Raw genomic sequence first — 26,706 nt, 5'->3', positions numbered from 1 at the left:
TGTATATGGGTTTTTTTTTTTTCTTTTTGTCTATCTCTTTATCTAGTTTGTATTATATTTTTATTTTAGGGTACTGGTGATGGAGTGTCTTGTGTCTGGACATGTCTGGAATGTCTTGAATTGATTCATTAATATCAGGAACATTGTGAGTGTTTCTTTGTCAATGAGATAACAAATTTTCTTTCCTTTCCTGTTCTTTAGTCAAAGAAACAAAGTATTTTTCTTAAATGTTCATTAAAATAGCTGTGTGATTCAAAAAAGAAATCATTCAGATCAAACAGGATATGGAAAGAACTCAAAAAGATACGTAAATCATAACCTAATTGTATTATAAATGAGTAATATATAATCACACTGAGGGGGGTGTATAGGAAAAGAGCTAGGTTAAGTTACTTTGAAAAACTGTAAAGCTAAAGACAAAAAAATATTATACCCAAATATTATACTCTAGTTAGCTTCTCATAGAGGTATGGGTTAGCATTTCTGAATTGCTATTAGCAAGTCTACTTTAAATGTATACTTACATAGAACACATAAGTAAAAATATTATGGATAATGAGAGTTAGGTTCTTAGCTCTCTCCACTGAGAAGACCTAGAAGTAATGACACTACTGTAGTGGTGAATACACTGCTGCTCAGATCTTGGTTTCTAAATTATATTCTCCAGTAAAAGGAACCCTGGAGAAATGATTGATTCCAGGGTTTGGACAGGGAAATCAAAGTGAACCTGGAACATTTAATGGTACCAGAAAGTAAGGAAGTGCTCAAAAAATGAGGAGGGTATGTTGGAAGGATACAGCCAGTTTGAAGGCACTTCCACTGGCCAAAGCCGGGACAAAGTAAATAATTATAATATTGGATCACAATCCATAGAATAAAATAAATATCTGAGTCTATACTGACATGAACAAGGGAGAAGCGACAGCTCTTTTTATTTTAGTTTTTAATTAATAAATTGTATATTTTAGAGACGTTTTAGTTCATAGCAACATTGAGGGACAGCTGTTTTTACAGTAGAATTCCAGTTAATAAATGAAGAATGAGTGATGGGAACAAAAAATCATCATTACGCAAGTACTGCACAGGTTCTTGTTGCAGGCAAGACTTGGTCAATGGATACTAACGTTAGTGGATGAAAGTATGGTGAGAAACAGGATATTTGTATAGTCTCAAAGTATCTTTCCCACAAGATTTTTTTAATTACAAAGGGAAGCCTTATTTACAGTGGAGAATCCTGGAGACACCGCCTAATCAAGTGACAGGTTAACATTTCAGGCTTCCTGATAAGATGTACTGAGGACACAGCATCACCTCTAAGCTAGAGAAGCTTAATCTCAATATAATCATGAGAAAACGACAACAAACCCAAACTGAGGAACATTCTATAAAATGACTTACCATTTCTTAAAGTCTCAAGGTCATGAAAAACAAAAAACTGAGGAACTATCACATATTGGAGGAGACTAAGGAAATATGACAGCTTGTGGGATTCTGGATAAATCCCGGACCAGGAAAAGAATATTAGTAGGAAAATTGATGAAACTTGAAAAAGGTCAGTAGGTTAGAATTGTATCAGCGTTAAGTTCCTGGTTGCCCTCATTGTACTGTGGTTGTATGAGATGTTAATATTAGGGAAAGCTGGGGTAAGGTTATATAAAGACTATATTATTTTTGCAAATTTTCTGTGGTTTAAAATATTTTCTAAATAAAATGTTGAAAAGCAGGTGTGTCTTACAATTCTAAAAATATTTAAAGTGGTAGAAGGAGTTCCTGAGGTAATAAAATGATGAAGTCACCAAAACTTATGACTAAATTTCAGTTAATTCTTTAGGCAGATTCTTTCATCCTTGACAATTTTTACTTTAAAATTGTCATGAGGGACTTCCCTGGTGGTCCATTAGCTAAGACTCCATGCTCCCAATGCAGGGGACCCGGGTTCGATCCCTGGTTAGGGAACTAGATCCCACGTGCCCCAAGAGTTCACATGCCACAGGTAAAGATTCCACATGTGGCAATGAAAATCCTGTGTGCCACACCTAAGACCCAATACAGCCAAATAAATAAAGAAATATTTTTTTAAAAAATTGTCATGAAAGGTGTCATTTCCTCTGCCTAAGTGCTTTGTTCATATAATCATGATTTTAAATGTTTCTGCCCCATAAGAATTAAGAAAATCTTAGAATGTAAAACATGAAACTCCCTGACCCGGGAAAAGTCTTAGACTTAAGAAAAGAAAGATAAATCCAGCTTTTGATTGAGCCTTTACACTTCAGTCAAAAACCAAAAACAAAAGCCTCTGTCCAGAATCATTGAGGATGAAGGTATTTTCAGTTTGGAGAGCTGTGGTGCTGTATTTGAGTACAGAAAACAAATGGTTGAGAAGAAAGAATGTCTGGATGTTTGGGCCCTTTAAATGAAAGAGATGAGAATAGTGACTGGGATCTATAGGTAGAATGGTTTGAGGTTGTGGGAAAAAATTGGGAGTCTAACTTATTGGTGTAGAGATTGCAAGATGGGTAGACAGTTTAAGCTGTTAGGAAAGTTTTAAAATAGGGAGAGGAAAGAGCAAGCCAGGAGGGAACTTTTGTGGGATGTGTTGATCAAGATAGAAAGATTCAGCTCAGAGAAGCTGGATATACATTTCTGTATTCTCTGAATATTATAGAGGCTAGTCAGGAAATTTCTAGGGGAATCATCTGTGTCAGAGTTTTTGAAATGGAAGTTTTGACTTTTAAGCTTGAATAGACTTTGTTCTTTACGGATCCTGAAATCCTTTTTCAGCCCTCAAGTTTAATCTGAAAACATAAAAAAGAATTGTCAGTCGATTAGACATAATAAAACTCTACCTGGGTGAACATGTCATACTTTATAGATGGCTTCCCTTGTATCTGTACTTGGACACACTTATCGGTGTTTTTGTGCTGCCTCTGTATTGTTTTAGGATGGCTAAAATTAAAGCTTTCGAAAAATGTGCCTTGGTGTGGTGTCCTCACAGCAGTAATCTTCCCAATATATCATCCCAATATAAAGATATTAAAAGATATCTTTTTGGTGCTCATTCTCATAAATCTTGGTGTCCCTCCAGTGTTACTGATTTAACAGTTTCTAACACTGTTTGGTGCAAAGAATCATTATAGATATTGGATGCTCAGTTTACTTCATTTTCCGTTTTTATCCATTTTTACATAGGCTTGTTTGCAGTTTGACTTGAAGTCTTAGATTGAGGTTCAGACTGTCACATGTTGCAAACAATAATAATGTAGAGAAGGAAGAGTCTTCTCTATGCTTCTGTGTTCTCGACTGGGGCTCTGTAACAAAAGACAGATTTAACAACAGAAGAGCATACAAATTTATTTGATATGTTTTACATAACATAGGAGCCTTCGTAAGGAAATGAAGACCCAAAGGAGCAGATAAACCTGAGCATTTTTATACTATGTTTGATGAAGAGTGGAAAATTGTGAGAAAATGTGAATAGGACAAAAGGATATGAGCTAAAAGTGGTGAACTGGGGGAAACATAGCAAGACCTGTTCCTTTGGATTCCTCTTGGTTTCTCTCAGTCTTTGAAGATAAGGATGCTCTTTTTCTCCAGGTGTAGGGATGGCACCTCTCATATAGGGATTTTATGACGTGCTGCAGGGGAGATGGGGGAGTTCGGAAAGTCCTTTCTGTACTTGCTGTTTCTCAGATTTCTTCATACTAATATATTTAATATGCAGAGGTGCCATATTTTAGAGTCTTTTTTTTTTTTTTTCTTCCTAATTCTTTTTTCTAATAGTGGTGTCTTTTGAACCCCACCAATATTACAAATACCATTTAGGGTCAAGAACTTAGAACTCTACTCTTCATATTAGGGTACATGTCCAAAGATAGGTTGTTAGAGTGCAGCTATTATTATGTACTTTATGTATTACTAATTGAATGTTATACATACTAAAATTGTCCTACGTGAGTACCTTTGTGTGTAATATCTTTGGCTTCAGCTTTAAAGAGATGAATTTTGTTGGAGCCTGCCTAGGCACACAAATGATAGTTTTCTGAATATTCTCCATAGTGGGCCAACATATTTTATTTGCTAAAATGTTATTTAAGTGTCTGTGGGAATGAACTACAGTATACTTCAGGCTTCCCCATTACTTACTAACCTCATTTTGAAATGGCTAATTTGTAACAGTGCTACTATCCTATTGGCTTTGTGCCAAGTGGAATGAATTTTCTGCCCTTTAGCCTAGAATATATGTGTTGAGTTTTCACTGTTTTATTTGAAGTCATGTAAAGAAAATATCCATTATATCCTGAGGAATTTTGCCAAGATCAAAGAATATCACTTTTAATTTTAGTAATGTTTTATAGTATTCAAAGAGTTCTCATATGTATTTCCTCACTTGCTAGAGGTTATATCAGTGCTTTTTCTATGGTGGGAATAGTAGTCCAATTTGTCATCACTTATTAAGGTATGTTTCGTCATAATTTTAAGATATAACTTACATTTGGCATCAGTAATTCTCAAATACAGGCAAGAAGTGTTTTGTAAATTTTGTAATCAGGAGATAATAAATCCTGAAGGAAAACTGGAAGTTTATATCATCACTAACCACACTATTTAAAATCGTTTTTTCCCCCTCAAGCTTATTTTTCTATATTTATACATATGGTGGGTCCAGTGTCTTCAGTAATTATTATTTCATTGGTGGTTCTAAGATTATGTAATTGAATCAGGAAGAGGAAAACTATTTTTTACATGTGTGTTGTATACCATTTGCCTGTATGTGTGTAAGTATACATACAGTTGATCCTCATTATTTGTAGGTGCTTTATTTGCAAATTCACCTGTTCATTAAAATTTGTAACCCCCAAATCAATACTTGTGGCACTTTTGTTTGTGGTCACATGCAGACCTGTGAAAAATTTGAGTCATCTGATATGAATGTTCCCAGTTGAGGTCAAATAAGGCAATGCACTGCCTTCTTGTTTCAGTTCTTATACTATAAACAAGTATCCTTTCCATGGTCTCTTTAGTGCCACATTTGTGGGTGATTTCACAGCTTAGAATGGCCTGCAAATGTAGTACTGAGGTGTTGTCTGGTGTTCCTAAATGCAAGAAGGCTTTTCTCCTTGAGAAAATACTTACATAGATAAGCTTCATTTAGGCATCAGTTGTAGTGCTGTTGGCCATGAATTCAGTGTTAGTGTGTGAATGATATATATTAAATAAGGTTTCTTTAAGTAGAGAGACACGTAAAAAACAGTTATATTTTGTTTGGTTGATGAAAATGTTGTTACCAGAGGCTGTAGGAATCTAATGCTGTATTTCTCCTAGGTGTTCATTATTTGCTGATTCAGTGTTTGCAGCAACTTTGTAGAACATACAAGAATCAAGTGTGTGTGTATGTGTGTGTGTGTGTAAGTAAATATGTATATGATACTGTGTTGCATATTATATATTAAACATACTATTAATGACATTATATATATTGTATATTATTAATTATATATGTGTTATATATATCCCACTCTCATCTAATCCTACAAAAGCATCCATACTCTTATGAATGAGGAAAATGAGGCTAGACACAATATAATAGCCAAAATTCATGGTTTGGCTCCAAAGTCTGTATTCTTTTTAGATTGCACTATCTGCTTTGCCTAACAAATATCATATAAAAAAGCATGTAAATATATCTTGGCATTCAATTAGATTGCAAGAATTGTAAGTTTTCCCCTCACATCTTTCTATTTGAAAATTAAATTGCCTTGATTTTAAGGTAAAATTCAACATCATGTACTTTTTTGGTTTAAAATTTTAAATACCTTTTTCTTCAGTGATTGATTTATTTAAAATGACATGTGCTAATTAGCATAACTTTTTCTAGGTTGTTTTTGTTGATTTTCTTTTGAGCTTTATGTTTAAGTATAGCCTTGACTGGAAAATGTGAAACAGTAGAGTTTCAGTTTCCGTAAGTAAGGCCTTATATGTTTAGCGTATCCAGTGTCTCCAGAAGAAAACAGTATCTTGTTGATTCTTAAGGTTTTCACTACTATTTGTTTTCCAAAAAGCACAGTGAGAAATTAGAAAAAAATTTATTATATAAATAAAAGAAGGGAATGATATGCATTTCCTCCAGAAGGAATCAGAAGATTTCGATTAATAATGCTTACTTATCCCTTCCGTGTTTCTCCTTGAGGTAGAATTGATTAATTGCCTAATGCTGCTTATTGCTTATCATAAACAGAGGAATTAGGATGTATCTAACAAAATAAAAATAAGAGACTAAGAAAAAAATAAAAGATTAACCCTTGACAATAATTGAAAAGTCTAGCATCCATTTAAAATACACATATCCAAAGAAATATTGAGCAATTGCAAAATTAAGTTTGTAGGGAGTATTTTTACTAAATAGTATAGCATAATTAATGAAATTTATTTATACACAGAAACTCAGTGAATTTTATTGATTAGCCTTACAAATCCAGACTCCTTTCAAATATTGCTTCCGATTAAGTCTTCTGGGTTTAGGTTGGAGAATGGGGCCTGATAGCATTCCTGAATATGCATTTGTAATCCTGAATCCTACCTGGAGCATGAAAACATTTGTAGAAGGGTGAAGAGTTGTTGTTGTTTTTTAATTTGTTTTATTTTTGGCTGTGTTGGGTCTTTGTTGCTGCATACGTACGGGCTTTCTCTGGTTGTGGTGAGCAGGGGCTACTCTTCGTTGTGGTGCATGGGTGCTCGCGCTTTAGTAGTTGTGGCACATGGGCTCAGTAGTTGTGGCTTGTGGGCTCTAGAGCGCAGGCACAGTAGTTGTGGCATACGGGCTTAGTTGCTTGCAGTATGTGGGATCTTCCTGGTCTCGGGATTGAACCCGTGACCCTTGAATTGGCAGGCAGATTCTTAACCACTGTGCCACCAGGGAAGCCCCAGGGTGAACAGTTTTAAAGGCAATGTTTAGTAATTGTTTTTTTAATATATGAGATCCAATTTAGAAGGGAAAAAAAGTGTTACCAAGTTTCATTTAAAGCCAGGCCGTGATGTATTTGCAGACATAGTTACTTATCACTGAAGGTTTTTTTTGTTTGTTTTTTTCACTGAAGGATTTTTCCCCCAGAATTTTAAGTGTGTATTTATTATTCTTAGTAGTAGTATTTGGTAGTAAAGGTATCCCCTTTAAATAAGTTTTTAATACTGAGACATGTTTAGAGGAGGGGAATTTTAGAAATTTAGAGGCAAGGAGGTGAGTAGTACTAGAGTTCAGCCACAGATAAGAAACTTCCCCTTTTTGCCACTCTCCCTCCTTGAGAAAAGAGACAATTCCACTAAGATTCATAGCTGTTGGGAAAGCAGCAATGGGAGAAACTACTGATTTTTTTTGCATGTGGAGTGGGACAAGGAGGATAACTTAAGAATTTGAGAAGTGAGTATACAGTAAATAACATGTACTGTCATTTTAAAGTTCATTAAATGTTTCTCTTAAGCTCACTTCAAAAAGCAGAAAATGCTTTCAAAGAAACTTGTGAAAGACGGCTGTTTTTTATCTTATCCTGTAGCTAATTTGAAGTATTCTGTACAGAGTTTTTCAGGTTGCCACTTCCAGTATCTGATAAGATACTAGAAATACTTCAGTATTTCAGTACACAGTGAAGTTTATATATTGTTATAAAATAATAATGATAAAGTTAGATGTTAGCGGGAAAGTAGCTACAAAGATATGAAGACCAGATGATGACTCAAGGACTGTTAGTGAAGATGTTTCTAACTTCACATTTTGATATGTGAGTTCTATTCCCAAAACACCATTGACAAGTATAACATTGAAAGATAACATGCTTAAGCTCAAAAACAAGTTTCACATCTCCTTGGAGTAGAAGAGCAAAGTGTTGTGCATAGCCAAGCTCAGGGACTGGAAGTTGGCAATGTCTGAGGATGAACTAGTTTCCTGTAGGGGTAACAGGGTCCAAAAGTGACCATGTGACAAGATCAGAACCAGGCTTCCTGCCTTGAGCCCAGGTGTTCTCTCGTTGAAAGGAGGCAAACAGACAAACAAAACCAAAAAAACACCACAGCTTCTTCCTTCTTGGTGCTAAAAAAATAAAATTAAATAAATTTTTTTTTCATAAACTGTGTCTACAGTACTGTAGACACAGTTTATGAAAGAGTGAAGACGCTCACCCTTATGACCAGAAACTAGCCAGGGTCCCTCCAAGTCTGTGATGGGATCTGCAGCATCCCCAATATCTTTGCAGGGTTGGAGTTTCAAAATGACATTATAGGACCTAGTTTTGGACTGTGAGCAAGAGATAGATACCAGAGGGAAATACCTGAAAGTATCCTAGAGAGGAAATGGTGAGTGGGAATTGGGAGAGAGAGAACAAACAAAAAGTCTGAGACTGGAAACTCAAATTTCAAAGCATATGAGGAAAAAAAAATCTAATACTGTGGAAGGTCATTAGAAGTGATCCAAAGGTGATATATGTGGGAAAAAATCTATATGTGGAAAACTTGAAGAAAGTATATATATATGGTCTAGAAAAGGATTTCTTTAAAAAGGTACAAAAAACAAATAAGAGAAAATTAATAAATGTAATTGAATTAAAAAATTCTGTACAACCGATTTCACAAAGTGAGAAAAGCAGCTACAGGTTGAGAAAAATATTTGTAACATATGTAATCAAGGATTATTATCTAAAATAAGAAAAACACCTTAAAAATAATTCAAAGGGAAAATGAGAGAGGATTTGAATTCTCAAAATAGGAAACCTGGATGCTTAATAAGCTTCTGAAAAGACACATGATTAATCAAGGAAATGCCAGAAAGAAGGTAAAAATTCTTTAGCATCTGACATTAGCAATTCAGTGCTGTGGCTGGAAGTAATATATCACTTAGGCTCTGAGTTAGAACATGGAGCAAGAACAAGAAATAAACCTTTGTTGTTTAAGGCAGCAGAGATTTTGGGATTATTACTGCACATAATGTAGTTTATTTTGACTGATAAAGAGAGGAAGTAAATGGTTTTGGGACTAGGATGAAAGGGAGGCTTTTAAGTGTATGTCCTGGTATACCATTAAGTTACTATGTGTATGTATTATATTAAAGAGTAAAATTACTCTGGTTACCATGTAGAGACTAGATTATGAGAGGATGTGGAGGAACCAGTTAAGTAGGCTACCATAGCTGTTTAGGCAAGAGATTATGACAACCAAAACTAGGATGGTGCATTGGATACAGATTAATATAGATAGAGAGTCTAGAGATATTTTCAGGTAAAGTTCATTGCACTTTGTGGTTAATTGGATGTTATGTATTTCTGCAGTGGAAATTTTTTAGTGAGCATGCAGTATGTTTGTGGATCCAAAATAAAGTGATTAAGTAAAAAATAAAGAAGTAGGCCTATCACAAGGTTTCATTATCAAAGTTATGTTGACTGAAATAAAAACGCACAATGTGAGAGCTGTGAGTTTCAGTTTTATTTGGGAACTTACTGAGGATTGTAGCCTGGAAGACAGCCTCCCAGATAGCTCTGAGGAACTGCCCAAAGAGGTGGGGCGCTGGGGAGGTCAGCACATATGTGATTTTGGAGAGAGGGTACGTGCAGTCAAGCACACATCTCAGTAGAAGGTTGCTGCTAGTCACCAGGAACACGTATCTATTTCAGTTAATGATTTTAGTGCTTTTCTGAGTGTGGGAAGATGCAGAAACTGGATTCATAAAATTTTTTCCTGAAAATAACCAGGAGGCCTGTTCTGCTAGTTTTCCCAGAGTAGAGTGCCTCATTCCTGATCTCCTTCACAGGTTCCTTTCAGGGTGTGTTTGTTGCAGGTCAGCAGCTGCAGTAGCTAGTGACTTAATTCTTGTAGAACCAGATGGCAAGTAATATGCTTTAGTTGGCCGTTATTAAGTAAAAAAGAAGTAGGCCTCCAACGAGATTTCATTGTCCTCTGAGCCTTATAACTTTTTCCTTTCTAAATTATCATTTCTCTGAGGTAGTTTGATTTCTTCACTTCACACACACACACTCCTCTCTCTCCCCTCCCCATCTCTCCCTCCCGCCCCCCTTCCTTCCCCCTCCCCTCTTTCTTTCTCATGCATACACTCTCTCTCTGTAGCTCATAGTTCATCAGAACTTAACAATTTATAGTTCCTATTTCTTTGGTTCTGTTCATATCATTCTTGAATGCCATTGTACCTCTTGATATCCTACTTGACTTTTTTTGGGTCCATCACAAATCCTTCATCTTTCCTCATGCCTCTAGCTAGAAGTTTCCACATGTGCCAATAGTATTCTGTTTACTTCTGTCATGGCACTTTTCCTTCCGAAACTGTTCTTCCTTTAATTCTTGGCTAAGTTATTGACACTACTATTTACCCTATTGCCTAGGCCACAAATACAGGGATCATTTCTTATTTCCATTATACCGGTGAGGGAAGTAGGTTCAAAGAGGCTAGGGTTAAATGTTAAAATTTTTATGTGACTTCAAGGCCTATGCTAGTTTTGTTTGGCCCCATAAATATTTCTATAATCCATTCCCTTCTCTTTATTTCTCTCTGTTCCTTCCTTTATCATTTTTCTCTCTGAATTATTGCAATAGCTTTCTTTTTTTAAAGTATTCTTTTTGATTATGGTTTATCACAGGATATTGAATATATGCAGTAGCTTTCTAACTGGTTACAACGCCTCTTTCCTCTCCCTCCCCTGATCTCTTTCATACTCTGCCAGAGTGCTTCTCTAAAATACAAATCTGTTCATTTTATTCCCCTGCTTAAAATTCTTCAGTTGTTCCCTCTGGCCCACAAAATGAAGTTCAAACTCCTTATCATGGCACATCCATCATCTGGTTCCTGCTTACATTTTCAGCGTCATTTCCTGCTACTCTCCCTTCCCCAGTCTGCATTCCAGCAACACTGAACTGTTTATGGTTACTGGAACTCAACATGTTCTCTTCAAGATTTTGCTTTTGGAATTTCCCCCTTGCATGGAGTTTCCTTCTCTCCTGGTCTGCCTTGCGAATCCTTACTTTTCTATCACAGTTCAGTTCAAGCTACAGTTCTGTGATGTGAACATTAAGAAATATTCCTTGACTTTCCCCAGAAGGATGAGGCAGTGTTAGGATTGTCTGCATCCACTTTTTTTGCTTCCAGTAGAGCATTTACCACATGGTACTCTGTTTCTCTCACCTGTTAGACAGTGGCATCCTTGAGGGCAAATTTTTTTTCTTGAATTTAAGGTTATCTTTTTAACTCTAGTCCCTAGTATATATGAGTCTGGCACAGTAAGTATTTGTATTAATCTGCTTGGGCTGCCATAACAAAATACCATAGACTAGGTGGTTTAAACAACAGAAATTTGTTTCCTTGCAGTTCTGGACTATATAAGTTCAAGAGAGGGTGCTGGCATGATTGGATTTTGGTAAGGGCTCTCTTTCTCTGACTTACAGACAGCCACCTTCTTACTGTGTGCCCCCATGGCCTTTCCTTGAATATGCATGTTGGGGAGAGAGATAAATCTTTCTCTTCCTCTTCTAATAAGGCCACCAAAGCTATTGGATTAGGACCCCACACTTAACATTAATCACCTCGTAAAAGCCCTGTCTCCAAATATAATCACATTGGGGGTTACACTGAATTTGGAGGATATGGTGAATTTTGGGGGGATGCATTTAAGTCTATAGCAAGATTCAGTATTTGTTGAAAGAATCATTTAAATTATTTTTATTTTATGATTCACTGTTCATACGGTTGTCTTTGCTGTTAGATTATTATACATTTCTTGAGTTAGGGTTGTTTCTTATTTTTTTATTTCTTGGACTATGAATATATGGATTTTCAAGAGTTGTTGAATGAGATTGATGATGTGTTATTTAAGTCAGATAGATGCCTAAGTAGGGCTTGTGGACTACTAATTTTGACTGACTTTTTTTTACTCTAGAGCTCTTATTTTTTGTCTTCATATTTCAAGGCAACCATAAATAGAATAGAAGTATTCTATTTATATATAAGTATTATATATATTTATCACTGCAGGGTTTTTGTCATTAGAGATAATAAATTATGTAAAATAAACAGTATGATGTAATAAATATAGTAGATTTTAAACCACAAATGTTAGTTTCATTTCCTAGCCTTTTAGGAAGGAAAGGCTTCTTAAGGGCTCATACAGTCAGAAAATTCCTTTAGGATTTGTTTTTGTTTTATAGTTTAAAATACTGTTAATTATCAGATCACAAAGGTTCTCCATATTCAAGTAGAAAGCAGAAAAGTAATATCCAATATCAGATAATGAATTATATGTTACCAGTTATTTGAGGTTATTCTGTATCATGATGTTTCATTCCATTAGCACAGTGGTACTAAACCAGAGGTGATTTTGCATCTGGGATATTTGGCAATGTCTGGAGACATTTTTGGTTGTAAATACTAGGGGATGCTACTAGCATTTACTAGATAGAAGCCAGGGATGCTTCCAGATAGCCTACCGTGCACAGAACAGCCCCCATAACAAAGAATCATCTGGCCCAAAATGCTAGTAGTGCTGAGATTGAAAAACCCTGTGTTAGCATAAGTAATGAAGAGTTGAGTATGAGCCATGGCCTCTCTCATTCTTTCTGTAATTATAGTCTATGTTGACTCTTCATTTTATGATTTTGTAATTTTAAATCTAAAGTGATCCTAAATTAGGTATTATCTAATATGCAACAGATGTGTACATCTGTTCTGTTTCTCAGATTCTAATCTTAAAGTCATTTTATCATATAGAGTTGGCATTTGTTTTTGAAAGTTTTCACCTTAATTAAAACCATACCAAAGGCAGCATCAGATCTGTTTTTCTTAAAATGGTAAAGTGATTCTTAACTGTTAAGTGTACTTTGCTGCTTTTGAGTTTGAACTGACCCTATTGCATAGCCCACTGAGGCTGAAATTATACAGCCATCTGCCAGCTGATAAAATAGCAGCAGTCTAGGATGTTCAAGAGTGTTGGTTTGCCTCATTGGACAAGTAAGGCCTATGTCTAAACTTTATCTTTGTGGGACCTCCAAGATCTTTAGGGTTATTAATAATGTAATTTTTCTCTGGAAGTTGGCATTTAGACGGTGAAGGTGATTCCTCGTGGAAGTGAAGTCATGAGAAGTAGGTGACATGAACGTCTCCGGATTGAGTGATAAAATTTCAAGAAGATGATAATTTCAGGGGAAGATGAGAGAATAGGTAGAGGTAGAGACTAGTGATGTCATATTATAATATTTGGCTTGACTTTTGCTTCTGGAAACATATACTGCTAAAAGTACAGAATCACAAAACTTGTATCTGTGGGGCCAAGATTTAAAGACATGCAATCTGGCTCCAAAGTCTATGCTCTTAGCCTTTACCCTGTACTGCCTCTCAGTTACCATCCTCCTTCTCCTCTCCATATAACCCTCCCCTCCCTTCATTTACAAGAGGAGGAGCAGGTTAGAAAATGGAGGGGGGGGAATGATGAATTCATTTTGGGAAATTCTGAGTGTGAGATGGTTGTGAATTCCCAGGTTAATATGTCTGGAAGGTTATTTGATAAATGAATCTGGAGCTCAGGAAAAACGTTTGTTTGAGATTCGTAAGTGAACAACTGATATTTGATGTTAGTGAGTTATTCAAAGGATGGAGTGTAAAGTGAATAGAAAAGAATTCAGAATAGAAGCCTGGAGATTGCCAGCCTTTAGGACTGCAAAATAGACTAAGAAGTGGCCAGAGAGAGAAAAAAAAAGAAGTGGCCAGAGAGATAAGAAAACCAAGGTTTGCAAAATAGACTAAGAAATGACCAGAGAGATAAGAAAATCAAGAAAAAAAATTCAGCTTAAAAGCCAAGAAGGGGGAATTTCCTGACAGTTTAGTGGTTAGTTTCACTGTGGTGGCCTGGGTTCAGTCCCTGGTCTGGGATCTAAGATCCTGGTACAGCCAAAAGAAAAAAAAAAGGGCAAGGAGGGATACATGGTTATTAATGCCAAATATCTAAATATCTTAGGGACAATTAATAATAGAAGTTAGGGCTAAAAAGTGTCCATTGAGTTGGATTAGAAAGTCACTCTTTTAAGAAGTTTTATTGGAGTACAGTTTGTTTACATTAAAGATGTATGATAAGCTTCCACTTAGGAGTAGATTAGTCATTCTTAGAACATTCATTCAGGAACCTTTTAGAAAATAGGGTAATCTTTCTTTTTTTCCATTCTGATTATGTCTTATATAGGGCATTTAGGGGATTTCCCTGGTATTGCAGTGGTTAAGACTCTGCGCTCCCAATGCAGGAGGCCGGGTTCGATCCCTGGTCAGGGAATTAGATCCCACATGCATGCGGAAACTAAGGGGCCTGCCTGCCACAACTAAGACTCAGTGCAACTAGATAGATAGATAGATAGATAGATAGATAGATAGATAGATAGATAGATAGGTAGATAGATAGATAGATAGATAGATAGATAGATAGATAGATAGATAGATAGATATTTAAAGGCATTTATGTGCTAGGGTTAGGGATAATGATCACTGCATACAGCAGTATACACTCTTATATGGCAGTCCTGGTAGAAAATGGGCCTATAACCATCTAATTACATATAGAAATAAACTTGTGGATGACTATTTAAGTAGATAAATAGTCATCATTGTGGGTTGAGTTGTGTCCCCTAAAAGGCATGTCGAAGTCTTAACCCCCACCCCCGCCTCCACCTGTGATTATGACCTTATTTAGAAATAGGATCTTTGCTGTTGTAATCACTGGTGTCCTTATAAGAAAAGATGAAGACACTCGGAGGAATGCAGTGTGATGATTGAGGCAGCGATTGGGGTGATGCCATCTACAAGCTAAGGAACACCCAAAGATTGCTGGTTAGAAGTTAGAAGAGCCAGGGCAGGATCCTCCCGTACTGGTTTCAAGGGAGCACAGTCCTGATTTCTAGCCTCCAGGACAGTAAGACAATAAATTTTTGTTGTTTTCTGTCACTCAGTTTGTAGTACTTTGTTACACTAGCCCTAGGAAACTAATATAGTCATCCACATTATTATCATTAATGATGTTGAAGAAATTCAGTAGGGTTGAAGGTAACTCTGAATTAGTCAAAAATTTGGTCTTTTAAATAGAGTTGCCTGAAGGTCTTGACAAAATTCAGTAATGTCCCTGGGCTCTCCTGAATTCCTGACAAGGGAGAAATTGGTCTCTTCAATAACTGTGGCATCATAAGTCACAAATTGACAAATTGCCTGTCAGCCGATATATCCAGTAGTGATTTGGATCATAAACAATATTTACATATTTAGATTAATTTTCTGTAGTCTGAATTGGTGTTTTTTTCTTTATTTCATAGTGAATTTTGTTAGTATTATATGCACTTCCTAATAAATATTCTTTGGGGAAGTCATAGTGGTTTTTTTTTTTTTTTTTTTTTTGGTCATAGTGGTTTTAACTAGATTAAAGCCCTAGTTCTTTTTCTTGAAGAAATGATGTAGTTGCTGGACAGCAGACAGCTCTGCTAGATGATGAAGAGATATTCAAGTTTCTTTGTTTATAGTGGCTGGCATGCCTTCAGACTTCTTCAAGATGAAAGCTGTGGGCATTTCCCATTAAAAATGTACGTATTCACCTCTACAAAACTTTGAAGACTTTAGATTTAGGACCCCTAGAACAGAGATTGAGACTAAAGCTCAATTCATAAGTGGCAGTGTCTAATTGCAGTGGTTGTGGTAGAGCAGAGGATGGTAAGCAACTCCTGGAGGGAAGAACAGAGATGCTCTTTAAGATAACATTCTCCTGATTGGGACCATGGCATAGGTCCTAAGGTTTTCTATTCTAGAGCCCAGGCCTACCCTAAATTAGTCTTGACATTTTCAGTTGTTGATGTTTAATTAATTAATGTATATATTTTTCCTGTTAGAATTGATTACTGAATTTTTAGCAAAGGCTGAAATTTGTTATTTTCTGAGGAAAAGTAGTGTGTTGATAGAGATAACATGTTACAAATAGGGAGAAAGAATATAACTTAAGGGAAATTATTTACAAGCGAACTTATGTTCCTGAACTGATAATTGGTTGCATTTGTTCTCAGGAACATTTGTAAATGTGGTTACACAGAGTTTATAGCTTTGATGATAGATAGCAGATATGTACAAATTAAAAGAAGTATCAACTCTAGAAAATATCCATTCATCTATCCTCTATGTATGGGCATATGTGTCATTATTGTATGTGTATAGGGAATGGAAGATCACTCTCCAAACTCTCACTTGCCCTCCCAAGTTCTTTTTTATTATTTATTTATTTATTTATTGGCTGCTTTGGGTCTTCGTTGCTGCACACAGGCTTTCTCTAGTTGCTGAGAGTGGGGGCTACTCTTCATTGTGGTGTGTGGGCTCCTCATTGTAGTGGCTTCTTTTATTGTGGAACACGGGCTTTAGGCATGTGGGCTTCAGTAGTTGCGGCACACGGGTTCAGAGGTTGTGGCTCACGGACTTAGTTGCTCCATGGCATGTGGAATCTTCCCAGAGCAGGGCTCGAACCTGTGTCTCCTGCATTGGCAGGCGGATTCTTAATCACTGCACCACCTAAGAAGTCCCCTACCAAGTTCTTTAATTTAAAAATGAGCACAGGGATGGGAGTCAACTTTAATTTGATAAAAAATACAGCCCCTTGGCAAAAGAGGGTAAGTGCAAAATCAGTTGCAGTTAACCCAGCCAATGGGTTGGGAGCAATAAGAATCCATGTTTTACTACCATGTTTTCATTCAAAAGGATGTAATTTATCCTGATCTGTACTTCTGTTGTAGTTTGGAGAGTTTTGTCTTCTGAGCTTTTGAGTTGATCTGTGGGCTGTGACTAGCACTGAAAAAAAATTAGTAGGGGCTTCCCTGGTGGCACAGTGATTAAGAATCCTCCTGCCCATGCAGGGGACACAGGTTTGAGCCCTGGTCCAGGAACATCCCACATGCCATGGAGCAACTAAGCCCATGTGCCACAACTACTGAGCCTGCACACTAGAACCTGTGAGCCACAACTGTGGAGCCCATATGCCACAACTGCTCAAGCCCATGCACCTAGAACCCGTGCTCCACAACAAGAGAAGCCACAGCAATGAGAATCCCGAGCACTACAACAGCGTAGCCCCCGCTCTCTGCAACCAGAGAAAGCCTGAGTGCCGCAACGAAGACCCAATGCAGCCAATGAATGAATGAATGAAGAAAGAAAGAAAGAAAGAAAGAAAGAAAGAAAGAAAGAAAGAAGTAAAAAAAAAAAAAATTAGTATATTGACCATAGTAAGAAAAAGTATTGCTTCATGAATTTTTTGTTTAACTTATACATGTATGTCCTTGCATACTAGGTCATATGACTCCAAAAAAAAAAAGCATTTTTTATACTGTTGTAAGTTAACTATAAAATGGCACATCATTTTTAATAGTGTTAATAAATTGGCCATTTTCATGAAAAATTTATTTTATCTTGATATAGAAATTTCATTTTGTTCTTGGCATTGTAATTTTCAACGTGGCTTATCTTTTGAGTTAGCAAGCTCTGAAAACATCCAAGTAGATCGTCTATGAGAGATGTTACATATAGGATGTTACATATTTCCTTTTTATGGAAAATTTGATTTCTTTGGTTCTTTCCAAGTAATATTTTGTGATTCTAACTTATTTATGGTCCTGTTCCTAGAAAATGATGTATTCTTTTTCTACAGTTTTTCCAGTTGTACTGAAAATAACCTCAAGCCAAATTGGTTTTGTCAAACTTGGCAGTTTTGCAAGAAACATGACTATAGAATTCTTTACTAAGTCTTTGCAAGATATTTTGTCTTGATGTAGGTATTGTGCTTTACTCAGCTTGCTTTTTCTTATTTTCATGCTTTCCCATATTCAAATGGAAAATTCTTTTTAGTAAATTAACATCTCTTTGGGAGCTTCCCTCAAAAGCCTTAAATTTACCTCTCTCAGGAGTTTTGACTGTTTATATCTTTGCCTTTTCTATTTTCACTTCTTACAAATAAATTTTCCCTTGTATATACTGTTTACAAATGTGGTTTTTATTCAAACGTAATATTTTCTATAATAGCTTTGTGAGAAATAATTTACATATATATATATATAATTCACTCATTCAAAGTGCAGTATTCATTTGTTTTTAGATTATTCACAGAGTTGTTCAACTATTACCACAATCAATTTTAGAGCATTTTTTTCACCCCACCCCATCCCATCCCCCCAAAAAAGTCCTGTTCCCATTAACAGTAGTTCTCCATTCCCTCCCTTCCCCCAGCCCGTGGCAACCACTAATCTACTTTCTGTCGCTAAGAATTTGCCTGTTCTGGACATTCCATATAAATGGTATCATAAAATATGTGACCTTTTCTATCTGGTTTCTCCAATTAGCATTGTGTTTTTCAGGGTACATCCATGTTGTTTCATGTATCAGTAATTCATTTGTTTTTGTTGTCTAATATTCCATTATGGCTATACCATATTTTGTTTATCCATTTATCAATTGATGGACATTTAGGTTGTTTACAGTTTATTGTGAATAAGGTGGTTATGAATATTTTCATACAAGTTTGTGTAAACATATGTTTTCATATCTCTTAGGTATATAGCTAGGAGTGGAATTGCTGGGTCATATTGGTTGAGTTGTAAGAGTCCTTTTTATATTCTGGATACCAGACCTTTATGAAATACATAATTTGCATTTTTTTCCCTCATTCTGTAATATGTTTTTTCACTTTCTGGATGATGTACTTTGAAGCATTAAAGGTTTTAATTTTGATAAAGTTCAAATTACCTATTTTTCCTTTTGTTATTGTGCTTTTTTGGTGTCATAGCTAAGAAACTATTGCTTAATCCAAGGTCACAAAGAAATATGCTTATGTTTTCTTCTGAGAGTTTTATAGTTTTAGCCTTTACATTTAGAGTCTGAGATTTGAGTTAATTTTTGTAGATGGTGGGGGAGGGAATTCCACTTCATTCTTTTGAATGTAGATATGCAGTTGTGCATGGATGTACAGTTCACATGTTTGTTGGAAAAGCTTATTCCCCGCGCCTCCCCCCCCCCATTGAGTTGTCTTGGCACCCCTGTTAAAAATCAATTGACCATACATGTAAGGATTTATTTCTGAACTCTCAATTCTATTTCCTTGATATATATGGCTGTCTTTATGCCAGTACCACATTGTTTTGATTAATGTCACTTTGGTAGTGAGTTGTTTTTTTTAATAAATTTATTTATTCATTAATTTATTGGCTGAGTTGGGTCTTGGTTATTGTGCTCAGGCTTTCTCTAGTGGGCGGTGAGTGGGGGCTACTCTTCATTGAGGTGTGCAGGCTTCTCATTGTGGTGGCTCCTCTTTTTGCAGAACACGGCTCTAGATGCACAGGCTTCAATAGTTGTGGCACATGGGCTTAGTTGCTCCATGGCATGTGGGATCTTCCCAGACCAGGGCTCAAACCCATGTCCCCTGCATTGGCAGGCAGATTCCTAACCACTGCGCCATCAGGGAAGTCCCCTGATAGTTTTGAAACCAGGAGATGTGAGTCCTCCAACTTTGCTCTTTTTCAAGATTTTTTTGGCTATTCTGAATCTTTTACATTTCCATTTGAACTTTAGAAGCAGCTTGTCAATTCTGTGGAAAGGAAACTGTTATTTGATAGGGATTACATTGAGTATGTAGATTAATTTGTGAAGTATTGCCATTTTAACAATATTAAGCCTTACAATCCATGCATGGGATATCAGTGACTCTCAATGACTTTTTGTAATAGTGTTCAGATCATGTATTCCTTTGTTAAATTTCTTCTTAATGATTTCATTGTTTTTGATGTTATCGTAATGGAATTATATTCTTAATTTCAGTTTTGGATTGCTCATTGCTAATATATAGAAATACAGTTGCTTTTTGTGTACTGGCTTTGTATTCTGCAACCTTGCTGAACTTATTTATTAGCTCTAATAGTTTTTTTGTGATCACTTAGAATTTTCCATATGTATGACCAAGTAATCTGCAAATACAGATAGCTTTATTTCTTCCTTTCTAATCTGGATGCCTTTTATTTCTTTTCTTTTTCTTTTTTTCCCTAGACTCTCCAGTACAATGTTGAATGGAAGCTAGGGAGCCAATATCTTTGTCTTGTTCCTGATCTTAGAGGAAAACTTAGCTTTTCACCATTAACTATGATGTTGGCCGTGGGTTTTTCTCTTTTATTTTTGACTGTGTTGGGTCTTCGTTGCTGCGCGCAGGCTTTCTCTACTTGTGGCTAGTGGGGGCTACTCTTTGTTGTTGTGCACTGGCTTCTCATAGCTTCTCTTGTTGTGGAGCATGGGCTCTAGGCGCGTGGGCTTCAGTAGTTGTAGTACACAGGCTCAGTAGTTGTGGGATGCGGGCCCTAGGGCGTGCAGGCTTTAGTCGTTGTGGTGCATGAACTTAGTTGCTTTGTGGGACATGTGATCTTCCATACCAGGGATCAAACCTGCACTGGCAGGCAGATTCTTAACCGCTGCTCTACCAGGGAAGTCCCAGCTGTGGGTTTTTCATAGATGCCCTTTATCAGGTTACAGAAGTTCCCTTCTATTTCTGGTTTATTGAGTGTTTTGGTCATGAAAGGGTGTTGTATATTTCTTAGGATGCTAAGTAAACATTGGGTAATATTTGTATATTTTTTACATAATAAAATAATCATAATACTAATCTTTCAAAACTTTCTTCATTTTTTCTCTTTTGTGTTGAATGGAAAGCAGAGATGACAGCAGGAGAGTTATTTGCAATAAGTATCTTTTTGAATTCAGAAACACTATTTGATGATTGTAGAATGGACATTAATTTAGTTCATTTAAAAATTACAAAATATATTGAAAATAGGATAATGAAAATGTTTTCTTGAGGAAATCATGTAACTTATCTGGGTTAACCTCTCATAAATAAAGGGGATTACCCTAAATGAACCTTAACATGATTATCCTCTTCAAATTCCAGTCATTTGGGACTTCCCTGGTGGCACAGTGGTTAAGAATCTGCTTGCCAATGCAAGGGACACAGATTCGAGCCCTGGTCTGGGAGGAACTCACATGCCGCAGAGCAGCTAAGCCCATGCACTACAGCTGCTAAGCCTGTGCTGTAGAGTCTGTGAGCCACAACTGCTGAGCCTGCATGCTGTAAATACTGAAGTCCACAAGCATAGAGCCCATGCTCTGCAACAGGAGAAGCCACAACGAGAAGCCTGAGCACAGCAATGAAGAGTAGCTCCTGCTTACTGCAACTAAGGAAAGCTCGCGTGCAGCAGCAAAGACCCAACGCAGCTGTAAATAAATAAACACATAAATAAATCAAATGTTAAAAAAATTGTGTACCATTTATTAAAAAAAAAAATTCCAATGATTCTATGATTTTACAGGTCAAATGTATTATAGGTTCTCCTCAACCTGAAATCCTGTACCTGTTAGTGTTAAATCTCTTATTTTCTACACACACCTCCTTATCCCAGGTGTAGGCAATTACCAATCCACTTTCTGTCTGTCTTCAGCTATTCTCTACATTTTATATAAATGGAACTATATCATTTGTGTTTTTGTGGATGACCTCATGGTTCATTCATCTTATAGCATGTATCAGTACTTCTTCCTTTCCTTTGCTTTCCTTTCCTTTCCTTTCCTTTGCTTTGCTTTGCTTTGCTTTCCTTTGCTTTGCTTTCCTTTGCTTTGCTTTGCTTTGCTTTGCTTTGCTTTGCTTTCCCTTCCTTTCCTTCCTCCTTCTCCCTCTTCCTTCCTTCCTTCCTTAATTTTTTTAAAAAAAATTAATTTTTATTGACTGCGTTAGGTCTTTGTTGCTGCACACAAGCTTTCCTTGGTTGTGGAAGGTAGGAACTTCTCTTATTGCGGAGCACAGGCTCTGGGTGCTGCAAGCTTCAGTAGCTGTGGCTCGTGGGCTCAGTAGTTGTGGCACGCAGTCTCTAGAGCGCAGGCTTAGCAGTTGTGGCACGCAGGCTTAGTTGCTCTGTGGCATGTGGGATCTTCCTGGACTAGGAATCAAATCCCCATCCAGGCAGATTCTTAACAACTGCACCACCAGGGAAGTCCCCCTTCTTTTCTTTTTTATTGTGGCAAAAATCATAACATAAAATTCAGCTTCCCCCAAATTTGCAAGTGTGCAACCAAATGCACATTGTTTTGCAACAGATCTCCAGAACCCCTCTATCCTGCATGACTGAAACTCTAAACCCACAAAACACCTCCGCTTCCCTCCTTCTAACCCCTGGCAACCACTATTCTGGTTTCCATTTCTGTGAGTTTGAAAGCATTAGATACTTCATTTTAGTGCAATTATACATTTGTCTTTCTGTGCCTGCTCTGTTTCTCTTTGCGTAATGTCCTCAAGGCTCATCCATGTGATAGTATATGACAGTATTTCCTTCTTTTTTTTAAGGATGAGTAATATTCCATTGCATGTATATACCACATTTTCTTTATCCGTTTATCTATCAGTTAACATTTCGGTTGCTTCTGCCTCTTGATAATTATGGGTGAGGCTGTTATGAACATGCGTGCTACAGACTGAATCCTGCCACCCCCCCATTCAGATGTTGAAGCCCTAACTCCCAATATGACTGCATTTGGAGATAGGGCTGGTGAGGAGGTGATAAAAATTAGGCCCTAATCCGATAGTCCAACAGGGTGGTGTCATTATATGAAAAGGAAGAGACACCACAGCATGCTCTCCCTATCCCTACCCCCACCCCCATACCTCCTTCTCCTCCCTCCTCCCCCATCACGTGCAGACACAGTAATGAGAAGAAAGCTGTCTCAAGCCAGGAAGAGAGCCCTCACTGGAGAATCAAATCTTGGCTGGCACTTGCAGTTTGTACTTCCAACCTTCAAGCTATGAGAAGTAAGTTTCTGTTGTTTAAGCTACCCAGTCTATAGTATTTTGTTACAGTAGCTGTATCTGATAAATATAATGGATGTGCACCTATCTCTTAGAGATTCTGTTTTCAATTCTTTTGGATATGTATCCAGATGTGGGATTGGTGGATCATATGTGGTAGTTCTATTTTTAATTTTCTGAGGAGTCTCCATACTGTTTTCCTTAGTGGCTGCACCATTTTACATTCCCATCAACAGTGCCCAAGAGTTCCAGTTTCTCTAAGTACTTGGTAACATTTATTATTTTCTGCTTTTTTTTAGTAGTGGACATTCTGATGGGTTATGAGGTGATACCTTGTTGGTTCGATTTGCATTTCCCTGATGATTAGTGATGTTGAGCATCTTTTTAGATTCTTCTTAAGCATTTATATATCTTCTTTGGAGAAATGTCTATTCAGATTTTCCCATTTTTAAATTGGGTTATTTGATTTGTTGTTACTGAGTTGTAGGAGTTGTTTACATATTCTGGATAATAATACCTTGTCAGATATATGATTTGCAGATATTTTCTCTCATCCGTAGGTTGCCTTTTCACTCTTGATGGTTTCCTTTGCTGGGCAGAAGTTTTACAGTTTGACAGAGTCCCATTTGTCTATATTTGCTTTTGTTGTTTGTTCTTTTTTGTGTGGTATCCATAAAATCATTGACAAATTCAGTGTTATTAAGTTTTTCTTCTGTTTTCTTCTAGGACTTACATAGTTTAAGGTCTTAGGTTTAGGTCTTTAATCCATTTTGAGTTAATTTTTTATGTGGTGTAAGATAAGGAAGGGTCCAACTTTTTTCTTTTGCATTTGGAATTCAGTTTTCCCAGCACCATTTGTTGAAGAGACTCTTCGTTTCTCCTTTGTGTAGTCTTGAAAGGATTTATTTCTGGGCACTCTCTTCTGTTCTATTGGTCTATATATGTCTTTATGCCAGTATCCTACTGTTTTGATTACTGTAGCTTTGTAGTGTTTTGTAATCAGTAAGTGTGAGGCTTCCAAGCTTTGTTCTTTCTCAGGATTGTTTTGGCTATTCAGGATCCTTTGAGATTCCTTATGCTTACTTCATTTAAAAAAAATTATCCAAAAATCCATTGTATGGCTCTATCACATTTTATTTATCTGTTGATCAGTTGATAAAGATTTGGGTTGTTTCCAAGTTTTTTTTCTTATCGCTAATGCTGCTATGAATATTTGTGTACAGGTTTTTAATGTGGATGTATGTTTTGAATTCTCTTGGGTACATATCTAGGAGAGTAATTCCGTGGTCATGTGACAATTCTGATTAACCTTTTAAGGCTCTGCCAGAGTGTTTCTCAAAGTGGCTGAAGCATTTTATAGTCCCGTCAGCAATATACGAGGGTTCCAATTTTTATGCATCTTTGCCAACATTTCTTATTATTTGTTGTTTTCATTATAGCCATCCTAGTGGATGCTATTGTAATTTCCTGGATGTGTCACATAAAAAGATTTTTTAAGACTGGTGCAAGAAAGAATATGCTTTTGTGTTTACTTATATTTCCAAGTAGGGAATAATTCTACAATTGATATATCTCTGCCCACTATTTCAGAAGGTATATTGTATTGTAATACCCTTAGAGCAGGGCTGTTCTACCTTGGCACTATTGACATCTTGTGCTGGATGATTTTTTTGCGTGGGGAAGTATATGTGCATTGTAAAAATTTTAGTAGGACCCCTGTCCTCTACCGTAGATGCCAATGGCACCCTCAGCTGCAGTTGTGACAAAAATTGCCTCCTAAAATTACGAGAAGTCCCCTGGGGGGTAAAATTGCCCCTGGTTGAGAATTTTGCCTTAAAGAAACAAATAAAATATTGTTCTTTGTTCATATACATTTTTTTGTCAGTCTAGATTTTGCTGTTTTTGTCATTCACAGTATTTAACTTCACTCAGCAGAATTTTATAAAGTTTTAATCTTTCAAACAGGAAAGATGGATTATTGCTTAAAATCTTGCTAAATAATTCTCAGGGGAGTTTTTCCTCAGTGAGTTTGAACTTAGATTTGTGGGATAGAGATTAAGTGTCTTCATTTTTTTTTTTTCTCCTTAGCAAGTTTATTTTTGAAGTAAAGATTTTAGGCAAATATGCTTGTGATGAAATTTTTAGAATTATGCAGCCCTAGATGTTGAATTAGATGTGACCCTAAGGAAGGTTTAATTTAACAATTTCTTGATTTTTAGAATGAAACCTAGAGGAATTATGTAATTTATTTCAAGTAACATTGTAACCTGACTGGTGACAGAAATAAGATGGAAAGACCTGTGGTGTTGTTTTGGAGGTAGGGGGTGAAGATTTCCTTGTTTGTTTTTTGGGTTTTGTTTTTTTGTTTTTTAGTGGTGAAGGTAAATGTATTTAATATATGGGGATGGAAGGATTAGTTTGCTTTTGGGTAAGTTAATTTACAGTTTTATTTCATATCATACCTACAAATAAATGACAGATGGATTATAGTGAAATAATTTTGTAAGAAAAGTAAGGCAATGAGAAAAGAGAATAAAATAGAAGTTAACATTTTAGGGCAGTATAAACACTCTATATGCTACTATAATGATGAATTAATGTCATTATGCATCTGTCCAGACCCACAGAATGTATAACACCAGGAGTGAACCCTGTGGTAACTATAGGCTTTGGGTGGTTATGATGTGTCATTGTGGGTTCCTCAGTTCTAAGAAATGCACTGGTCTGGTTGAGGATGTTGATAATAGGGGAGGCTATGCATATGTGGGGCCAGAGGGCATATAGGAAATCTGTGTTACCGTCCTCTCAACTTTTCTGTCAATCTGTAAATTTTGCTCTAAAAAATAAAGTCTTTAAAAGAAAAAAAAATCAAAAAATTTTTAAAAAAAGAAGTTGAACACATTAAATCTCTGGAAAGAAAAGGCTTTTCTGTATTTAGTGTGATAGAAAAATAAACTAAAAAGGAAATCTTGATAGATTGACAATGTAAAAGTTGGACCTCTTTGCTTTTTGACAAAACAAAACTTCTGTATTCTATTCTATCATTAGGAAAACCTATTCTTTTGATTCCCAGTTCAGTACTTTCTCCATAACACCATGTTTTATTGAAGTAATAAACTCTCTACCCAATTTAATTTATTCTATTCTTTCTGGAATAGATCATATTATGAAAAATATAGTTGTCTGTATAAATAAGTGATTTGATAGGAATTTATATATGAATGAAGAGCTGGTTACAGTAAAAGCGTACGGCTTGCTTTAAAAATTTGTATTCTCAGATAACTGGGAGCATGGATGTATGTATACTTATATATTCATGTGGCTATTCTGGATATAGTTATTATAATATTTGATTCAGTAGCATTTATATTTTACTTAAGACTTTAGAGATGTTTTTAGTGGGGTTTGTTTTGGTGAGTAGTAGATAGTAGGTTATGGCTGAGTTGTCAGAGTGTGTGTGTGTGTGGGGGGGGGGGGGTGTGTGTGCGCGCGCGTGTGCAGTATTGTTGAACTTTAATTTACATAAAAAATTCCCTAAGTACCCAGCTTTATAAGTTTTGGAAAATGAATATGGTTGTGTGATCATCACCACAATCAATAACATTTCATCATCCTCAAAATTTTCCCTCTTAACTGTTTACCATTGCTTCCTACTCTCAGTCTTTGCTCCAGATTACTATTGATGTGTTTTCTGTCTCTGATTTTATCTTTAGTATTTAATATATGTGAAATTAATTTATTAATTAATATAATTAATTAATGTAGAATTAACTGTTCTTTAGAAGTATATTTTGTGCTTTTTTATCTTTAAAAATAAATGACTTTAGTGGAC

The 26,706-nt window shown here is 36.2% G+C and overlaps 1 protein-coding gene across 4 annotated transcripts in view; it reads left to right on the top strand.

Moving 5' to 3' along the window:
• Positions 1 to 26,706, top strand: part of BMPR2 (bone morphogenetic protein receptor type 2) — a 178,691-nt gene that overhangs the window by 51,269 nt on the left and 100,716 nt on the right. The window contains exon 2 of one of the 4 annotated variants that reach the window (XM_057747164.1): positions 22,768 to 22,877. The exons of 2 other annotated variants lie outside the window; for them this stretch is intronic. In XM_057747164.1, coding sequence (XP_057603147.1) covers positions 22,871 to 22,877 — 7 coding nt within the window. In that variant the 5' untranslated portion in view covers positions 22,768 to 22,870. Of the gene's footprint in view, positions 1 to 22,767; positions 22,878 to 25,147; positions 25,192 to 26,706 lie in introns of those variants that run through there. One more of the 4 variants, XM_057747161.1, reaches the window with a different exon arrangement.

This window comes from Hippopotamus amphibius, chromosome 8 (genome assembly GCF_030028045.1).
Source record: "Hippopotamus amphibius kiboko isolate mHipAmp2 chromosome 8, mHipAmp2.hap2, whole genome shotgun sequence".
Taxonomy (NCBI): Eukaryota; Metazoa; Chordata; class Mammalia; order Artiodactyla; family Hippopotamidae; genus Hippopotamus; species Hippopotamus amphibius.
Note: the sequence above shows the minus strand (reverse complement) of the source record. Positions and strands in the feature narration are given on the sequence as shown.